Raw genomic sequence first — 19259 nt, forward strand, 5'->3', positions numbered from 1 at the left:
CAAGAGGGAAGAACTACGTTTGGCACCTGCTCAGAAGGCACAACTCCTCTTCCTGCCTGCAGCCATCATTCTCGCCCTCTGCCTCCTCCTGGCTCTGAGAGTCAGGGAAAGCCATGAATCAGCTGAGCTAGCTGCTGCATTCCCCTGTGCCAGCTCTCAGCTGATGGTGGTGGCTCTGGAGTGTCAGGATGGACGCTTACGCAAACCTTGAGGAAAGCATCAAGGCGACTATTGAGGAGATTGTCAAATAGAATGTCAATGAGAATGCCTTGACGAGCGTCAACAGCATGATGAAGAACTACGCCCTTTGGAGGATGAAATCTCTCCCCTTGTGCGTGACTATCAATGCTTGGGTATCCGAGAATGATTTTTCGATGATGCTTGGACTGGGCTGAGGCTGGATGCACCAAGGTAGGTACTTGCATCGAGTGCAACTAGCATCTCAGCCAGTTTCTCCTGCAATATAGCTCTCTGAGCTGATCCTGTAGAGATGGCTTCAGTACCGATGATATCAAGGGTACAGAGAGCGTAGGTTGCAACTGATGTCGAGGCATTGGTGACCTTGATGATACCAGTTGCAGGGATGGTGATCTAGTTGCAAGACGTGAATGCTTTGAATGCCTTGATGTAGAAGCAGCCTTTGACAATGCTGAAGTCTGCCTGGAGGGCAGCTTCTTAGCCTTTCTGCAAGGTTCCCCTGAGGGAGGCAACACCAATGATGCAGAGGTGGAATAGGTCACCAATGCCACTAGTGTCGATGCTGGAATTGTTGGATATTGAGCATCAGCATCAGAGGCTATGGCCATTGTCGGTGCACATGAAGTTGACCTAAAAAGTTTCTCTTATTGAAACTTCCTTGCTTTATGGGACCTCTTCTGCAGTTGAGCACAGAGCATGAAAGAAATATCTTGTAATCAAGATTTAGGCGCTGGACACACCTGTTAAGTGGGTCTGTATCTGAAATGGTACTATGGCACAGAAAGCACCGTTTGAACCCGCTAGGAAACTTGGACATCTAAGGAAAAACCGCCAGAGCAAAGTCAAAGGACTCAATGGTCCAGGGAAGTCTAGTAGTTGGGAATCCAAAAAAAAGTTGACGCTTCTGGCCTGAAATCAGGCTGAAAGGCGCCCTAAGACCCAAAAATGAAAAAAATTTAAACAGAAAGAAAATGAAATGCCAAAATTTGACTAAAATAAGGGAAAATTTGGAAAGGGAAGGCACAAAAGTATCAAAAGTTTGACATGCTTAGAAAAACTTTTAGAGACAGCTTCTCTGCTGCGTGGAAAACAGAAAACTGATGGTCCCATGATCCGACATTAAGCGGGAAGACACTGATGCATGCACATTACGGGCAGTCTTGAGACTTTTTTTTTTAGTGACAGTACACTGACAATCCAGTTTGACCATAGTGAGCGGTAGCTGGTACCAGTATGAAGATGTGCGCTAAATGAAAAAGAACTTCCCTGATTCAGCTTCTCTAGGCGAAACATGTTATGACAGAAGTGGTTTGGACTATCAGTTAATAAAGTGTGGCATATAACAAGATTCAGATAAGTTAATTTGAATTAATTATTTGGAATGAACATATCATGGGATTTGAACTTTATTAATTGATGCCTGATGGACCTATGAAGATGTGACTGGGATCCAATAAATAAGTGTGAGTCAAGTCTGGTGTATACCATCTGATGGTCCAAGAAGAAAATTTATTATCTGCACCATCCTTTTATTGTTGATACCGTGAGTAATTTAGGATATTTGGGATTCACCAAGTAAAAATAAAACATTTTATTCTTTATCTAAATAAAGCGCTTCAAAGTTTTCACTGGGGAAGAGTAGCATTGATAAAGGAATAATTTCCCTCTTTCATCTTTAAGGGTATGCAGATTATAAAACTTTGCCATCAAACGTTTTATGTATTATATAAAAAATAGCGATGCTCTAGGCTTTTCTTCCTCTCATCATTGTTTTCCTCCACTTTCTTTTCCTTTTCTGGTCAACATTTTCTTGCCAAATCCCTACTTTCATCTCCTCTAGGAACTGCACCTTTTGCTCTCTGCTACTAGGCAGCTTATACATTAGAGGTATGCATGGGAACGGGGATCACAGGAAACCCTCCTCCCTCCCCCCCCCCCCCCGAGACTCCCGAAGGGATGGATGCTGGTTCTCCAGGGTTCCCATGGAAATGCCAGCCTACCTTTATTCTAATGTTCCCTCTAAGTTTCTTCAATCCCTCAGTGCATTAGTTGCTGACTGCCACTCACATGAGAGAGCTCTGTACATTCACCAATCAGTGAGACAGAGCTGGAGCTTGATGGCCAATCAAGAGCAATTCCTTGTAGAGGTGCTCCTGATTGGCTATCAAGCTCCAGCTCTTTCTCCCAGATTGGTGGATGTACAGAACTCTCCCAGTAGTGAGCCTTGGCGTGAGACCTCCCCTCAAGAATCTCATTGGCTCAAGCTTGATTATTATGGGAGAGAAATGCTGTACCGGGGCATCTTCTTTCTGTTCATTAAATTTTGCCTTAAATCTACTTCTTTGGGATAGCATTTTGTTGATATTCCATCCCTACCTGACTGGGGAGAGGGTGGGAGAAGGGTTTGATGCCTGTTCTGGCAGATGTCCTTGTTTTGAATTTTCTGTAAAACTCAATTAAAACTAAAATCAAAACTGTCAGAACTGCTGCTTTTTATGGGATGGGGGAGTCAAGAGGGTATTATTCCTTGTGGGAACAGAGAAGATTCTGGTGGGGACGGATGGGCAGGATTCTGGCGGGGACGGATGGAGACGAGCAGGATTCTGGCAAGGAAGGGTGGTATTTCTATCCCCGCACAACTCTTATACCACTGCAACTGGAGGAGTATCCCATGGACTAGGATTACAGACTGCCTGGGATTTAGTCTTTTAATTTTTTTTCTTAGTTCCGATTGATCTGAAAACCTCTCTTGCACCTCAGTCCTATGACTGTGAATCCTGGGATAAACCATGAGGAGTGTATGGTACAGTTGTTAGAGTTACAGCCTCAGCACCCTGAAGTTGTGGGTTCAAACCCCACCCCGCTCCTTGTAAACTTGGGCAGGTCACTTAATCCTCCACTGCCCCAGGTACATTAGATAAATTGTGAACCTACCATGACAGACAAGGAAAATGCTTGAATTACCTGTATGAATGTGGCTGTAAAACAAACAAAAAGGTGATATTCAAGTCCTAATTCCTTTCTGTACTGCTGTCAAAAGCAAAATAGGCTCATGGGATCTCTTATAAAGAGGAAGAAATAATGGTTACTGGGTAGACTAGATGGGTCATTTGGCCTTTATCTGCCATCATGTTTCTAAAGTCCCCTGTACTCAACTGCCACAACTAGCAAAGTGACATGCTGTCAACTTTACCCATTGGCTAAGGTGAGGTACCAAGTTTATTAGGATTTTTATATACCGCCTATCAAGGTTATCTAAGCGGTTTTACAATCAGGTACTCAAGCATTTTCCCTATCTGTCCCGGCGGGCTCACACTCTATCTAATGTACCTGGGGCTCTGGAGGATTAAGTGACTTGCCCAGGGTCACAAGGAGCAGCGCGGGGTTTGAACCCACAACCCCAGGGTGCTGAGGCTGTAGTTTCAACCACTGCGCCACACACTCCAGTGCCAAAAGTGGGATGGATGGTTGAGATAGCATTATATCCAGTGTGAAATTGGGAGCTACCACATGGCGATATGGACACTTCCACATAGTAAATGCAAAACTTTACCAAAGATATCAGAAATTCCTATAAAACTGCTTCTCTACGTCACAGTCTACAGAAAGCACAGTTACTTACCGTAACAGGTGTTATCCAGGGACAGCAGGCAGATATTCTTAACGCATGGGTGACGTCACCGACGGAGCCCCGGTACGGACCTTTTTAACTAGAAAGTTCTAATTGGCCGCATGCGCATGCGCGAGTGCCTTCCCGCCCGACGGAGAGCATGGTCCCCAGTTAAAATAAGCCAGCTAAGAAGCCAACCCGGGGAGGAGGGTGGGACGTAAGAATATCTGCCTGCTGTCCCTGGATAACACCTGTTACGGTAAGTAACTGTGCTTTATCCCAGGACAAGCAGGCAGCATATTCTTAACGCATGGGTGACCTCCAAGCTAACAGAGAGGGAGGAGAGATGGTTGGCCATTAGGAAAATAAATTTTGTAACACAGATTGGCTGAAGTGTCCATCCCATCTGGAGAAGGCATCCAGACAGTAGTGAGTAGTGAACGTGTGAACTGAGGACCAAGTGGCAGCCTTGCAGATTTCCTCAATGGGCGTGGAACGGAGGAAAGCCACAGAAGCAGCCATAGCTCTGACCCTGTGGGCCATGACAGCACCTTCCAGTGAGAGACCGGCCGAGCATAACAGAACGCAATACAGGCAGCAAGCCAGTTGGAAAGCGTCCGTTTAGAGACAGGACGACCTAGACGGTTAGGATCGAAGGTCAGAAAAAGCTGAGGGGACGAGCGGTGAGCCCTGGTACGGTCAAGGTAGTATGCAAGGGCACGCTTACAATCCAGCGTGTGCAACGCCTTTTCCCCAGGAAGAGAATGGGGTTTAGGGAAAAAGACAGGCAACACAATGGACTGGTTGAGGTGAAAAGCCGAGACCACCTTGGGAAGGAATTTAGGATGGGTACGCAGAACCACCTTGTCATGGTGAAAAACAGTGAACGGTGGATCGGCGACCAGTGCATGCATCTCACTAACCCTCCTGGCAGAGGTGATGGCAATGAGGAAAAGCACCTTCCATGTTAGAAGTTTGAGCGAAGTTGTGGCAAGAGGCTCAAAAGGGGGTTTCATGAGGGCTGATAAAACCACATTCAGGTCCCAGACGACAGGAGGAGGCTTCAGAGGTGGTTTGACATTGAAGAGGCCTCTCATGAACCGGGAAACCAGTGGATGAGCCGTGAGAGGTTTTCCGAGGATAGGCTCATGAAACACAGTGATGGCACTGAGGTGGACTCTGATTGAGGTAGACTTGAGGCCAGCGTCGGACAGAGAGAGCAAATAGTCCAGTACAGTTTCCATCGCTAATGAGGTGGGATCGTGATGATGCAGTAGACACCAAGAGGAGAACCTGGTCCACTTCTGATGGTAACATTGGAGGGTGGCCGGTTTCCTGGAGGCATCCAAAATGCGACGGACAGACTGAGACAGATTCTCTGCAGAGGTCAGCCCGAGAGAAACCAAGCTGTCAGGTGGAGCGAAGACAGATTGGGATGCAGTAGAGACTGACGTTGCTGCGTAAGTAGAGTAGGAAACATAGGAAGAGGAATGGGCTCCCTGGAGCTGAGCTGAAGCAGGAGGGAGAACCAGTGTTGGCGAGGCCATCGAGGAGCGATGAGAATCATGGTGGCCCTGTCCCTGCGGAGTTTGGATAACGTCCGCAACATCAGAGATAGTGGAGGAAAGGCATAGAGGAACCGATCCGTCCAATCGAGCAGGAATGCATCTGGGGTGAGACGATGAGGAGAGAAGAGTCTGGAACAGAACTGGGGCAGCTGATGGTTGTGAGGCGCTGCAAAGAGGTCCACCTGCGGAGTGCCCCAGCGAGCAAAGATGGAGTGGAGTTTTGAAGGGTCCAGAGTCCACTCGTGAGGTTGAAGGATGCGGCTGAGATTGTCGGCCAGGGAGTTCTGTTCGCCCTGGATATAGACAGCCTTGAGGAAGAGATTGCGGGCCGTGGCCCAGGTCCAGATGCTGAGAGCCTCCTGACAAAGGAGGCGAGATCCGGTGCCGCCTTGCTTGTTTATGTAGTACATGGCGACTTGATTGTCTGTGCACAGGAGAAGAACCTGAGGGTAGAGAAGGTGCTGGAAGGCCTTGAGAGCATAGAACATGGCTCTGAGTTCCAGGAAATTGATGTGATGTTGACGCTCCTGAGGGGTCCAGAGTCCCTGGGTGCGTAGATCTCCCAGGCGAGCTCCCCACGCATAGGGGGAGGCATCCGTGGTTATGATCATGGAGTGAGGGGGTAGATGAAAGAGTAAACCCCTGGAAAGATTTGAGGAGTTCAACCACCATTGAAGAGATTGCTGAAGAGACGATGTCACAGAGATGGGATGAGAAAGAAGATCCGTGGTCTGTGACCATTGGTTGGCAAGAGTCCATTGAGGTGTCCTGAGGTAGAGTCGCGCCAGAGGAAGCACATGGACCGTCAAGGCCATGTGGCCCAGGAGGACCAACATCTGTCGGGCAGGAATGGAGTGATGAAGGACCACCTGACGACAGAGGTGGAGCAGGGTCCGTTGACGGTCGGAGGGGAGAAACGCCCTCATTAGTGTGGTGTCGAGAACTGCTCCAATGAACTGATGTCGCTGTGTGGGAAGCAGATGCGACATGGGGTAGTTGATCTCGAACCCCAGGAGATGGAGGAAAGAGATGGTGTGATGAGTGGCTTGTAGCACAAGTGGAGACGTAGGTGCTTTCACCAACCAATCGTCCAAGTAGGGGAACACCTGGAGGTTGTGAGACCTGAGGAAGGCCGCCACCACAATAAGGCACTTGGTGAACACCCTGGGCGATGAAGCGAGGCCAAAAGGTAGCACTTTGTACTGATAGTGACGGTGCTGTATCTGAAACCGTAGGTAGCGACGTGAAGTCGGATTGATTGGGATGTGAGTGTAGGCCTCTTTGAGGTCCAGGGAACATAGCCAGTCGTGTTGAGAGAGAAGAGGGTAAAGCGTGGCAAGGGAGAGCATTCTGAACTTCTCCTTGACCAGACACTTGTTGAAGTCCCGGAGATCGAGGATGGGACGAAGGTCTCCTGTCTTCTTGGGAACCAGGAAGTAGCGGGAGTAGAATCCCTGACCCCTTTGGTCCGGAGGCACCTCTTCGATGGCATTGAGAAGAAGGAGGGATTGGACCTCCCTCAGGAGGAGGGGGATTTGGGAGGAATGAGAAGCAGACTCTACGGGAGGATTGTCTGGTGGAAGAGTCTGGAAGTTGAGAGAGTAGCCGTGGCGAATGATGTTGAGGACCCATTGGTCTGATGTGATGACCTCCCAACGGCTGAGGAAGATTTGGAGGCGACCTCCGATAGGCTGAGGAAGAGGCAATGATGATGGGAGACTGGCTATGCCCTGGAGGAAAAAGTCAAAAGGGCTGAGATGGTTTTGACGGAGGGAGAGGCTTGGCAGGACTGTGAGCGAGCCTGAGATTGATGCTGTTGACGAGGTCGGCGAGGCTGCTGTTGAGGCGGGTTGAGAGGTCTGGCCGAGAACCTGCGCTGGTAGGAAGACTGCTGTCTGTAGGTGCGAGCAGGTGGAGTCTTCTTTTTAGGTTTAATCAGAGCGTCCCACCTGGTCTCATGTGCTGAGAGTTTCTGGGTTGTTGAGTCCAGGGACTCTCCGAAGAGTTCATCACCCAGACAAGGTGCGTTAGCCAGGCGGTCCTGGTGGTTAATGTCCAGGTCAGAGACTCTCAGCCATGCCAAACGTTGCATGGCCACCGCCATGGCAGATGCGCGAGAGGTCAGCTCAAATGAGTCGTAGATGGAGCGAACCATGAATTTCCTGAGTTGGAGGAGGCTGGAAATATGTTGCTGGAAAAGAGGGACCTTACGTTCAGGGAGGTATTTCTGTAAGGAGGAGAGCTGTTGCACCAGATGCTTCATGTAGAAGGAGAAGTGGAAGGTGTAGTTGTTGGCTCTATTGGCTAACATGGCATTTTGGAAAAGGTGCTTACCAAATTTATCCATGGTTTTTCCCTCTCTGCCAGGAGGGGTGGAGGCATATACACTGGAACCCTGAGATTTTTTCAAAGTAGATTCCACCAGGAGGGACTCGTGGGGCAATTGAGGTTTATCAAATCCTGGGATTGGAATAACCCGGTACAAGCTATCCAATTTACGAGGGGCTCCAGGAACCGTGAGGGGAGCTTCCCAGTTTTTATAGAAAGTTTTCCGTAAGATGTCGTGGACGGGCAACTTCAGAAATTCTTTGGGAGGTTGCTCAAAGTCTAGGGCATCGAGGAAAGCCTGAGACTTTTTAGAGTCGGACTCTAAGGGAATGGAAAGAGCTGCTGACATCTCCCTAAGGAATTTGGAGAAAGAGGATTGCTCTGGTTTGGAGACGGTGTCGGCCATGGAGGGTTCTTCGTCGGTTGACGAAGCGTCCTCCTCGGTACCGTGAGGGGAGTCTTCCCACAAATCTGGGTCCCTAACGTCGGGGTGTGTACGTTTGGGCATCAGTGTGGAGGGCTCGGCATGGCGGGTCTTTGAAAGAGATTTGCCTGAGCGCACCGAGGCGGTACCGGGTTAGGAAGACTGATGTCGTTCCTGGGACCGGACAGGGTCGGCAGCATCACGGGTATGTACTGTAGGTGTTTCTGCCAAGAGCACCGGCATGGAAGTATTAATCGGTACCGAGGGGGTCGACACCGATGGGACAGTGTGAGGCTCGGATCGGTCCCGTACCGGAAGGTGCGGTGCCAGCAACAGTTGTTGGAGCTGTTGTTGCAGCTGCTCCTGTAACTGTGTTTGGAGTATGGCCGCGATGCGGTTGTCCAGGGGAGGCACCGGTACCGCTTTTTTCTTCTTCGGTACCATAGGTGCCGCTCTACGCTCCAGCGATGAGGAGGCCGTGTCAGCCCGATGCTCTGGACCCAAGCACTGGAGGCACCAATTGTGTGGGTCGGTAAGGGAGATCGGGCGTGCACACCGCTGGCACGAATGGAAACTTGGCCTCCGCAAAATCGAACCCGGAGGCCTGTATGGTGGCAACAGGCCCCGCCGGGGCTGGCCTGAAAAAATAAGGAAAACTCGATGAGTTTTTTTTTTTTTTTTTTAAACAAAAATAAAGGGAATCCGATAAGAAAAAAGGAAAAAAAGTGAAAAAATACGCGAGCGGGAAGGCAAAAATTAGTTTTTCAACAGCCATTGAAAACACATGCGTCTTCTTCGCTCCGCGGAAACGAAGAAACTGGGGACCACGCTCTCCTCCGTCGGGCGGGAAGGCACAACAGGGGGAAAAAAATAAACGACATAACACACAAAACTTAGTTCCTCAAACTCTCCCATCCTGCCATATAGAATTTAAAAAAAAACACACAATACATTCATTTATTTATTTATTTCGATTTTTATCCCGTTCGCCCAGAAGCTCAGAACGGGTTATAAGTAGACATCCCTTTTACATACATGCACTAACTGTTCCTATTACAAGTACTTACATTTTTAATACTGGACTTTAATTTTGCTACGACTACATCTCTATTGTCTGAAAACAGTTACATCAAATTATGTTTCTGTCCTGAGAACTTTACTAAAAGAGCTGCAACACAGACATGGAACTAGAGGCTAAAGTCACTTTAAGTTATACCAGTGCCTTGTCTGAAGTGTGGATGTCAAAACACGATGACATCACGCTGCTTTCCATGCATGCACAGAGGCCCTCCAGATGGGGCCCTGAGCTTGCTATTACTTCCAGTGGCGGGAAGGGGATGCAAGAGGAGGAGAGGCGCTAGCATCTCAAGACACATCCGGAATCACGCAGTTTGCAATACACTGAGTTACACCGTTTTGTGTTTACATTATATAGATTGACCCACTGTATATGAACAAAAGCCTGGCATCTTCATCTTTCAGATTATTCGTACAAGAAACTGGCCAGATATCAACCTAATAGAGCTCTAAGATCATCTCAACATGATTGATTTGAAATCCCAGGCCTGAGAAATAAAAGTACAATCAACTAGCAAGAGAGCCTTTTCATATGCGGGTCTTAATCTAAGGAACTCCAAGGATTCATTGAAAAAAAATCCTCTACCTTTTTCCTTCCCGAAACAATTGAGATCAAGTCTGTTCCACCAACACTATGGAACCCTATGCAATTACTCACCATAATCTGCATAGTCTTATGTTGCCTTTTTTGTATGCCCATAGTATTTCTTTCTTCTCTTCATATTTCTCTAGTATGTATTTTGATGCCCCCTCCTATCTTGACTTCAGAAAGCAGCTCAAAACGCACTTATTCAACAGACTGAACTCCTAATGCATTGTACCACTACTATCTTTTTCTACCTTCCCTCATCACTACTACCTTATGCCTGCTCTCCCATCCCCTCATGACCTGCATCCCTTCCCGCCACTTTCTTATTTTGTTCCCCTTCTAACTGTTAACTTCAATGACTTTACTGTATGTATTTTTGATTAACTGCTGTGAACCGCCTAGAACTCCCTGGGTATGGCGGAATACAAAAATAACCCTGAAGAAGCCCTTTCTGGAAACGTCAATCGCTCCTCCTAAACTTACTTGCTCCACTTCATCACTTCATCATGCTTCTATTCCTTTTCACTTCTCTATTACCCTCCAGGTACTTTAGTTAGATTGTGAGCCTTCGGGACAGTAAGGGAATTTTTCAAGTACCTTTCTTATTTCTAATCTTAATGTATATTTTCTGTAAACCGCTTAGAACCTAAAGGATGTAGCGGTATATAAGAAATAAATTACATTACATTACATTATTTGAATACTAAAATTATATTGCGAGCCCACTGGGACAGAGGGGGGAAATGTTGCAATGATTGAAAATGTAGTATTGAAAGCCATTTAATGCTCATGTACAAGAGGTATATATCAACTATAATAAATCCAATCCAGTCCAATTTAATTTACTGGACAGTATTACAACCCTGGGAATACTTTAACATTACAATTGCCCAGTTTAAAGGGAATTGCATGCAAAAGATTGTTTACTATCTCCATCCCTTAACAGGCTGCGTCTGTATAATTCAAGCACGAACTACAGCAATTCTTACTTTTTTTTTTTTTAAAAAAAGCACTTAAAAACTTTGTTTTAGAAATTCAATCTTAGTCGTTATTAACGGTACCGATATCTTATTTTGCTTAGCTCTTGGTACATAACCCGATATGAAGTATTTGTTGGCCACAGGAGAACATAAACGAGTTAACCGGAACAAACCCCAAATCCCCAGAACGGAAACGGGATGCTGCTCTACACAGTTGAGTGAAAACGTGCGCTCATTTTATACAGACACAGTAACATCCGCGTCTACGGTCTATCCGCCCGGGGAAATGGGAGCCTCGGCCGCATTCGCAGGGTTAGGAGCGAAACACACGTGTGTGCTTTTCGCCGGATGTGAAGCTCTGGCGCGCAACCAGGCGCTGGTTCCAGGGCGCGAGGCAGCAGGAGGCTTGGATGGGGGGGGGGGGGGGGGAGGGGGGCGCGTGTTGTATTGTATTGCCTCGCCTCTCCTCCCCTCCTCCAGGCCTGGGTCCGGGTCCCGCGCGAGCCACGGCGCAGGCCGCAGGGCTTCCTGGGACTAGGCCGCGGCCGCCTCTCTCTCTCTCTCTCTCACACACACACACACAGAGGAGCGCGCAGGCACCGGCGCCTCGCTCTCGGCGCTCCTTACCCTGCTTGTTCTCGTTGAGCTGCCGCTCGAACTCGTCGAAGTCCGACATGGTGGAAGGCGCCGACGACGGCGGCGGAGGACGAAGGGGAGAGCGAGGCGGCGCACTCCCGCGTCTCTCCTTCACGGCGGCAGGCCCCTACACGACGTCGCTCAACGCGCAGGCGCCGTCTAGGCCGCTTCGGCAATCTCCGGACGCTTTCGGAAAAAGAGGACGGGGAGGGGGGAAAATGAGGCGCGCGGCCGAGGGCTTGATGGACCAATCTGAGAATGCTGCTTCCCTGTGAGCTCCTCCCACCGCCCCCTCCAATTCGCCAACTGAAAGGAGAAAAAAGAAGGCGGGGCAATCTTAAAAGAAAATACAACAAATAATTAAAAAAGTGTAGTATATGACGCTCCTGAAACGTCACATGACGTCTTCACAACCGCACTGGGGCCAACCAATAAAAAAACCGAGCAATTTCACTGGTCAGAATAAGGGAAAGGCGGTAGCCGGCAGACCAATAAGGGTGGCCAAGGTTGGGCTACAAAAGAAGTGAATTGAACACGAAAACGCTTCAGCCAATCCCAACAAAGTAGGTGGAGGAAACGTAAAAGCGCGCGCTTACCCCACACCTCGAGGCCACTGAAAGGCAGAACGATTTTTTGAAACGACTAGTCATAAAAAAATAAGTGTTTTTTAAAAAGTTATAATCGAAGGATGTGGGATACATTATCTTTGACATCTATTTTCGTTTTAGCTCTGCCGCCCTTCGCGCGACACAATGGAAGAGACAACCCGCGCACTTTGAGCAGAAACATTATCCAATGGGGAAAAAAAAAAAAATCACCCGGAAGCTGGGCCGCACGCGCGGGGGCGAGGATTACTGACGTTTGCTCACGACCCCGCCCCCTTCGAAGGAGATGGCGCGAGCGTCGCGGCCTTTGTTTTTGAACGCCCAAACGGTTAGGATTGTGTGGGAGGGGCCAGAGGAGGGCTAGGACGACCCTAGAGGAGCTGCGAAGCGCGAAAGTGGGCTCCATCTCACCTCTTCCTTTCCCCCAAAAGGGCGAAGGTATCTGTCAGGGCGGAGGGATTATTTAATTCTGAGATTTTGCAGGTAGGAGGGGATTTTTTTTTTTCCAATTTAGATTCACATCGTTTTAGGAAATATCACCCAGCAAATGATGGGGGTTGTAAGATTTCCAGTGACAATCCAGAACTAGCTCCATCCCTGGGATATGTTTTTTTTTATTATTATTATCACCTTTTCAATCATTAATCCTACTCCTCTGCCCTCCAACCCAGCCAGCTGATTAACCTTTCTCCTTTTTTTTTTTATTTTTGTATAACTGTTAATTTTTCAATCAAAAACAATGCATTAAAATGTACATATACATATTATTAACTTCAAAATTGCATTTTCATGAAGCACAGAAATACTTCAAAAACATTTCCCCTCTCTCCCTCCCCAATACAAGATCGAAAACAAAATGCATTAATTCAGACATCTAATGAAAATCATATTGAACTTATTGATCAATGATGACATCAAAATATAATATCCGTCCGCCCACCCTCCCTCCCTGAATGTGCAACTCAACTAGGAAATAAGGGATAATCCATTTTAAAAAAATTTGTCAATGGACTCCAAGTTATATAATTCATTATTTCCCAACATTTCTGAATTCATTTTCTCATATTTGTAGTATAAACATAAAGAATCCCACCAGAAGGAGAAATTAAGCGGATCCCAATTTTTCCAGTTTTTGGTAACCATTTGCATGATGGCAAATAATCTGCTTTTATATTTGTCCAAAGGAGGTTTAGGGGCTCCTTTTACTAAGGTGCGCCAGTGTTTTTAGCTCATGTGGCAGATTAGCATGCACTAACCACACGCTACGCGGCCAGAACTAACGCCAGCTCAATGCTGGCGTTAGCATCTAGTGTGCGGCATTGTAGCGCGTACTATTCCGCTCATAAAAGCCCTAACGCAGCTTAGTAAAAAGAGCCCTAGGTAACAACAGTGTAGCACAAATAACCATCTCATAAGACAGCGGAATTGAAGAGTCCAAAATCGAGTTGATTTATCCCCATGTTCCAAAAGTTGAGTATCAAAGGATAATTAAAAACAGGTGAAAAGACAGACATACCACCACCGACTTCCCAATCCCTCCCCACGCTTCACTAAGCTGCATTTGCGCACGCAAATTCTTCTTTTTGCGCCTTGAGGATATCGTATAGCGGCTGTTCAATTTATAACATTTTATTGAAGGAATCAAATAAATATACAATAATAAGATGCAAAGAGATATGCATTACAATTAAATTCATAATAATATTTGCATACATATTTTTATCATTCCTCCAAAATATATTTCTATATACCTAATCCATTCCTTTCTATATCCCCCTTGATCCCTTCCCTTTCCCCCTACCCTTCTCCCCCTTCATTCTATTTATTTCATTTATAACATTTTTAAAGAATTACCTTAGATTGTTTTTTAATATTATTATAACATTATAATAAATGAATTAAACAGAAATACAGTTCAAGTAATTTAACACATATTAAAATCATCCTTCCTACTTCCCCCTACCCTAGAATGAAAGGTGACATGAAATACCAAATATATAAAAATGTAAAGAACATTTACAGAGATTTAATATAAAGTATTAAGAATCATACTTCATCCTTTCGAGGATAATTTTTGTATATAAGGGTCCCAAATTTTTTTAAAATCAATGTGTTCTAGGAAATTTACGAACCTCCCAAGCCTCAAATAAAATTAAACAATGGAATTGATTCCTCCAATGCCAATAACTAGGAGGATCTTTTTGTAACCAATATTGCAATATGCATTTATGACCAATCATACATGCCTTTTGAAATAGAATACATCTATCCTGTCCAAAAAATCCACAAGTTGCTGCTTTACCAAATAACACCCCTTTTGGAGATTCCACCAATTGACAATTCCATAATGAACCTAAAAATAATAGGATGGCAGACCAGAAAGATTTAAGAAGATGACATTTCCAAAATGCATGAGATAAAGTATTAGAATCTTTCTCACATTTGATACAAATAGGAGCATTAACTAATCCTGCATGAAATGCTTGTACCTGTGAAAAATATGCCCTATCCAAAACTCTATGGGGTCCTTTTGTCAAGGTGCGGTAGGGGGTTAACGCGCGGAATAACACGCATTAAACCGCCTGCTGTGCTAGTCGCTAACGACTCCATGGACAAGGCGTTAGTTTTTTGGCTTGCCGCAGGGGATAGCGCATGATTAAATGTCCGACACGCTAACCCCGCTAGCACCTTGATAAAAGGAGCCCTATATGTACATTCTCTCCAAACATATCCTGTAATAATTTTAAGCAAACGATGAATAGCTTGACTGAAATCTTGAAGTGATAATTGAATTACGCCATTTTTGTATAATATTCTCATATGTTCTATTTGGAATCAAACACCACTAATATATCCAGATTCGTACTTGGTTGGCAATCCCGGATCCCCACAATATGAAATCGTAGAGGAATCCTCTGTTGGGCTGAAAGGCTGAAGAGTTCCGAAAGCGCCTCCCTGCTGACTTCAGCCACTGGGAGGGACTGAACATAGTGACGGATCTGGTAATAGGCGAAGAGATCATTAGCCTGTAGGTCAAAAGTTCGTTGCAGCTCGGCAAATGAGGCCAGGCTCCCCTCCTCCGAAAACAGGTGAAAAAGATATTGTAGACCTTGTGCTTGCCACCTAAGAAAGGTGGCATTTTGCATGCCTGGCTGGAAAGCTCCATTGCCCTGTATAGGCAAATATAAAAACACCCTAGAAGACAATTTGGCTGTTTTACAGACCCATCTTCATGTCCTTCTGGCCGGCGTAAAAATGGGGTATTGAGACACCAAAGGACGCATCCTCGGATCCGCCACATGTAGAAAATAGCTCACATGGAACGGAGCCAGCAAAGATAACTCCAGTGGTGTAGCAGAAAAGTCAGATGTTCCTCTAAACCAGTGGTTCCCAACCCTGTCCTGGAGGAACACCAGGCCAATTGGGTTTTCAGGCTAGCCCTAATGAATATGCATGAAGCAAATTTGCATGCCTATCACTTCCATCATATGCAAATCTCTCTCATGCATATTCATTAGGGCTAGCCTGAAAACCCAATTGGCCTGGTGTTCCTCCAGGACAGGGTTGGGAATCACTGCTCTAAACCAATCATTAATATGTCTCATCTGACAAGCCATAGCATACCAACGTGCATTTAATAAACCATAGCCCCTCCTATTCCTGGGCAGACACATCCATAGCAAGGGCATACGTGGTCGCTTACCACCCCATAGAAAACTCTGTAGCTCTTTCGTTAAACGAATGTTATGGGCTTGGGACAGCAGCAGAGGTAAAACCTGAAAGCGACATAACCATTTGGGAAAGAGCTCAGGTAGGGTTTATTAAGGGAAGAACGGCGGTAAAAAAATATTAAATCAATTTTGTCTTCTTTGGAATGGGTGCATCTTAAAAATATTTCTTCCTTACTTATTAGTTTTGATGCTGAAAAAGCGTTTGATAGGGTCAGATGGGATTTTTTATTTGCGGTTTTAATTAAATATGGATTAACGGGGGGTTTTCAAGAAGCAATTAAAACTTTATACTCATACACAGGCTAGAGTTTATGTAAATGGGATTTCTTCAGATTTTTTCCCAGTAAGTCAAGGAACGAGGCAAGGCTGCTCTTTATCCCCTTTATTGTTTATTTTAACATTGGATCCATTAATTAGGGATATTGTTTTAACTGATGATATTAAATGGGTAAATATAGGGGCTTTTACTTTTAAAATTGCTGCATTTGCAGATGATATCCTAGTACATTTAACTAATCTTCGTTTATCCTTGCAAACATTATTAGAATGTTTTAAAGAATTTGGAGATTTTTCTGGTTTTAAATTAAATATGGACAAATCTGAAGCGTTAGCAACCAATGATAAGTTAAATAGAGAATGGGACCCAGATTTTTCCTTAAAGTGGACAGAAAATTATTTTAAATATATCTAGGTATTTATTTGCTCGGGAATCCTAAAAGGTTATATGAGGTAAATATTCCAATTTTGCTTAATTATACTAAATTAAAATTACAAAAATGGCAGAATTTACCTTTATCTTTGGGGGGTAGGGTTGCGTTATTTAAAATGATAATTTTTTCAAAATGGCTATATGTTTTCCAGATGATCCCTTTGGTATTAAATAATGGTGATTGGCGAAAATTATAAACCTTAATTATAAAATTTTGTTGGGCTGCTAAAAAATCTAAATTGTCTTTTGATTTTTTTACTGGGTCCGGGTATAAAAGGGGGTTTGGGTTTTCCAGATATTCGTATTTATAATTGGGCTTGTTTGTTAAAACATGTTAGGGACTGGGTTTTAGAGGATGATTCATTTACCCCTTTGTCGTATGAAAAAGCATTTTTTCACCCATACCATTTATTATTTTTGATTCAAGTGCCAAGTTCAAAATTACCAGATTATTTAAAAGGTAATTCTATTCTGATTCCATTAAGATCGGTATGGAATAAATTATTGAAATTATGGGGATTTCATCAATTTGTTACAGATTTTTTGCCTTATTCAAGGAAATAGTGATTTTTCTCCAGGTATGACTAATGTTACTTTTACATATTGGGCAAGTAAAGAGGTTAAATTTATTGCTCAGCTTTTAGATGAGTCTGGGAGATTACAGAGATTTCCAGAACTATCTTTAATTGTTAGAAGTGGTCCAGGGTCATTATATGGATAGGTGACGGGATAATCGCGCGCCAGATGCCAGCGTGCCGACAATTCGGCACAAGACAGAAGCGCACGGGGGAAAAAATAATTTTTAAAGAGCTCCGACTGGGGGTTTGGGGTGGCAACCCCCCCACTTTATTGGTTAGTGTTCGCGCTGCCGTTATGGGGGGTGAAACCCCCCACATTATAGAGAAAACGGAACTTTTCCCGAAAAAAATCAGAAAAAGTTCCGTTTTCTCTATAATGGAGGTTTCCAACCCCCTGAACTCCCCTCCAACAGCAGTGCGAACACTAACCAATAAAGTTGGGGGGGTTGCCACCTCAAACCCCCCGTCAGAGCTCCTTAAAAATTACTTTTTCCCCCGCACGCTTCTGTTTTGCGCCGAATTGTCGGCGCGGTGGCGTCTTGCGCGCCACTGACTATGAACCGTATGGATATATGCAAATACAACATTATGTGAGTCAAATCATAAGAGGGGGTTTTTCATTGGGTGTACACAGAAGGATTTAAAATGTTTTTAATCAATGTAATGATGTTCCTATTTCTGTATCTTTGTTGCATAAATTGTGGGCTGAGGACTTGCATTGCCAGTTGACTGCTCAACAGTTACAACGGGTCCTGAAGAACATTCAGAAGGTGTCACCCAATATTACTCACTGGGAAATGCAATTGAAAATTGTTCTTAGACTTTACATTCCACCGGAACGTGCAGCCCAGATGGGGATTACTGCGTCGCATTCTTGACCGAAATGCAATCAGGCTCACGCATCTTTGAGTCACATGTTTTGGGCCTGCCCCGCAATCCAACAGTTTTGGAGACATCTTGGCCTATATACCACATCGCTTTGGGGAAGGCAATGGCTTCCGCAACCGAGGGCATTATTTGGATTTTATAATATAGCCTCGCCCAAACCCAGGGGAATGTCAGCATTTATCTCCAGAGCCCTTTTGATGGAAAAAAAAGCCATCCTCACCAACTGACTCTCCCGTGATCCCCCGTCTTATGCACAATGGAGATCCCTAATGATAGTGCACGCAACACTGGAGAGACGCATGGTGGGAGACTTGACTCTTGGCCCGGGTCGCAAATTTTGTCAGGTGTGGGAGAACTTCTGGCAGGACCTCACACCACGTGCTCGCAGTAGACTTTTGAATCTTTAAGATTTTATTCCCACTCTCAGCTGTTGGACTGGCCATGGATTCTTGGGGGGGGGATGGGAGGGGAACTGATTATATTGTTGAAAATGTTATTTCCTGAATGGTACTACTGTTTGTATTTGCTTCTTACTTGCTGGAATAATAAAAATCATTTAAACATATTAAAAAAAATAAATAAATAAACCCTACCTGAGGCTCAGCAATTAAGTCTGGTAAAATTTTTGCTAATCTATTACCCAAAATTTTTGCTAACAATTTTGCCTCATAACATAAAAGAGAATTTGGTCTATAAGACTCAACTCTCGTAGGGTCCTTTGTGATTATTGTAAAGTTGGTGATAACTTTTTTTATCCCAGGACAAGCAGGCAGCATATTCTTGACTGATGGGTGACGGCACCGATGGAGCCCCGGTACTGACAATTTTAGAGTGATTGCACTCTAAGAACTTAGAAAGTTCTAGTTAGGCCACACCGCGCGTGCGCAAGTGCCTTCCCGCCCGACGAAGGCGCGCGTTCCCCAGTTTCTTAGTTTCCGCGGAGCTAAGAAGACGCGTGTTTCCAACGGCTGTTGGAACATTTTTTCAATTTTTTCTCGCCTTCCCGCTCGCGCGTTATTTCTTCTCGTGAAGTGTTCACGTTCTTGATTTCTTTCTTTTCTTAAAAAAAAAAGTAAATTTTTTTTAATTTTTTTCCAGTCGGCCCCGGCGGGGCCTGTTGGCACCATCGAAGCCTCGGGCTTCGATTTTGCTACGGCCGTTTTTCCCTTCATGCCCCCTTCACCGGGTTTTAAGAAGTGTCAGCGGTGTGCATGTCCTATTTCCCTTTCCGATCCGCACAAGTGGTGCCTTCAGTGCCTGGGTCCGGACCATAGGGCTGAAACGTGCACCCGCTGCAGTTCTCTCCAAAAGAGAACTCTAAAGAATCACCAAATTCAA

The 19259-nt window shown here is 45.3% G+C and overlaps 2 protein-coding genes across 5 annotated transcripts in view; one reads left to right on the forward strand and one right to left on the reverse strand.

The window, feature by feature from the left end:
- Nucleotides 1-11592, reverse strand: part of U2AF2 (U2 small nuclear RNA auxiliary factor 2) — a 124396-nt gene extending 112804 nt beyond the window's left edge. Inside the window, exon 1 of the mRNA XM_033960493.1 lies at nucleotides 11402-11592. Within this exon, the coding sequence (XP_033816384.1) occupies nucleotides 11402-11450 (49 nt within the window). The 5' untranslated portion in view covers nucleotides 11451-11592. The remainder of the gene's footprint in view (nucleotides 1-11401) is intronic.
- Nucleotides 11593-11683: 91 nt separating this feature from the next.
- The window catches only part of LOC117367693 (transmembrane protein 217-like), a 47885-nt gene continuing 40309 nt past the window's right edge, over nucleotides 11684-19259 (forward strand). The window contains exon 1 of one of the 4 annotated variants that reach the window (XM_033960494.1): nucleotides 11684-12498. The gene's annotated coding sequence lies outside the window, so the exon portion shown is untranslated. The remainder of the gene's footprint in view (nucleotides 12499-19259) is intronic. The other 3 variants (XM_033960495.1, XM_033960496.1, XM_033960497.1) reach the window with 3 other exon arrangements.

This window comes from Geotrypetes seraphini, chromosome 10 (assembly GCF_902459505.1).
Source record: "Geotrypetes seraphini chromosome 10, aGeoSer1.1, whole genome shotgun sequence".
Taxonomy (NCBI): domain Eukaryota; kingdom Metazoa; phylum Chordata; class Amphibia; order Gymnophiona; family Dermophiidae; genus Geotrypetes; species Geotrypetes seraphini.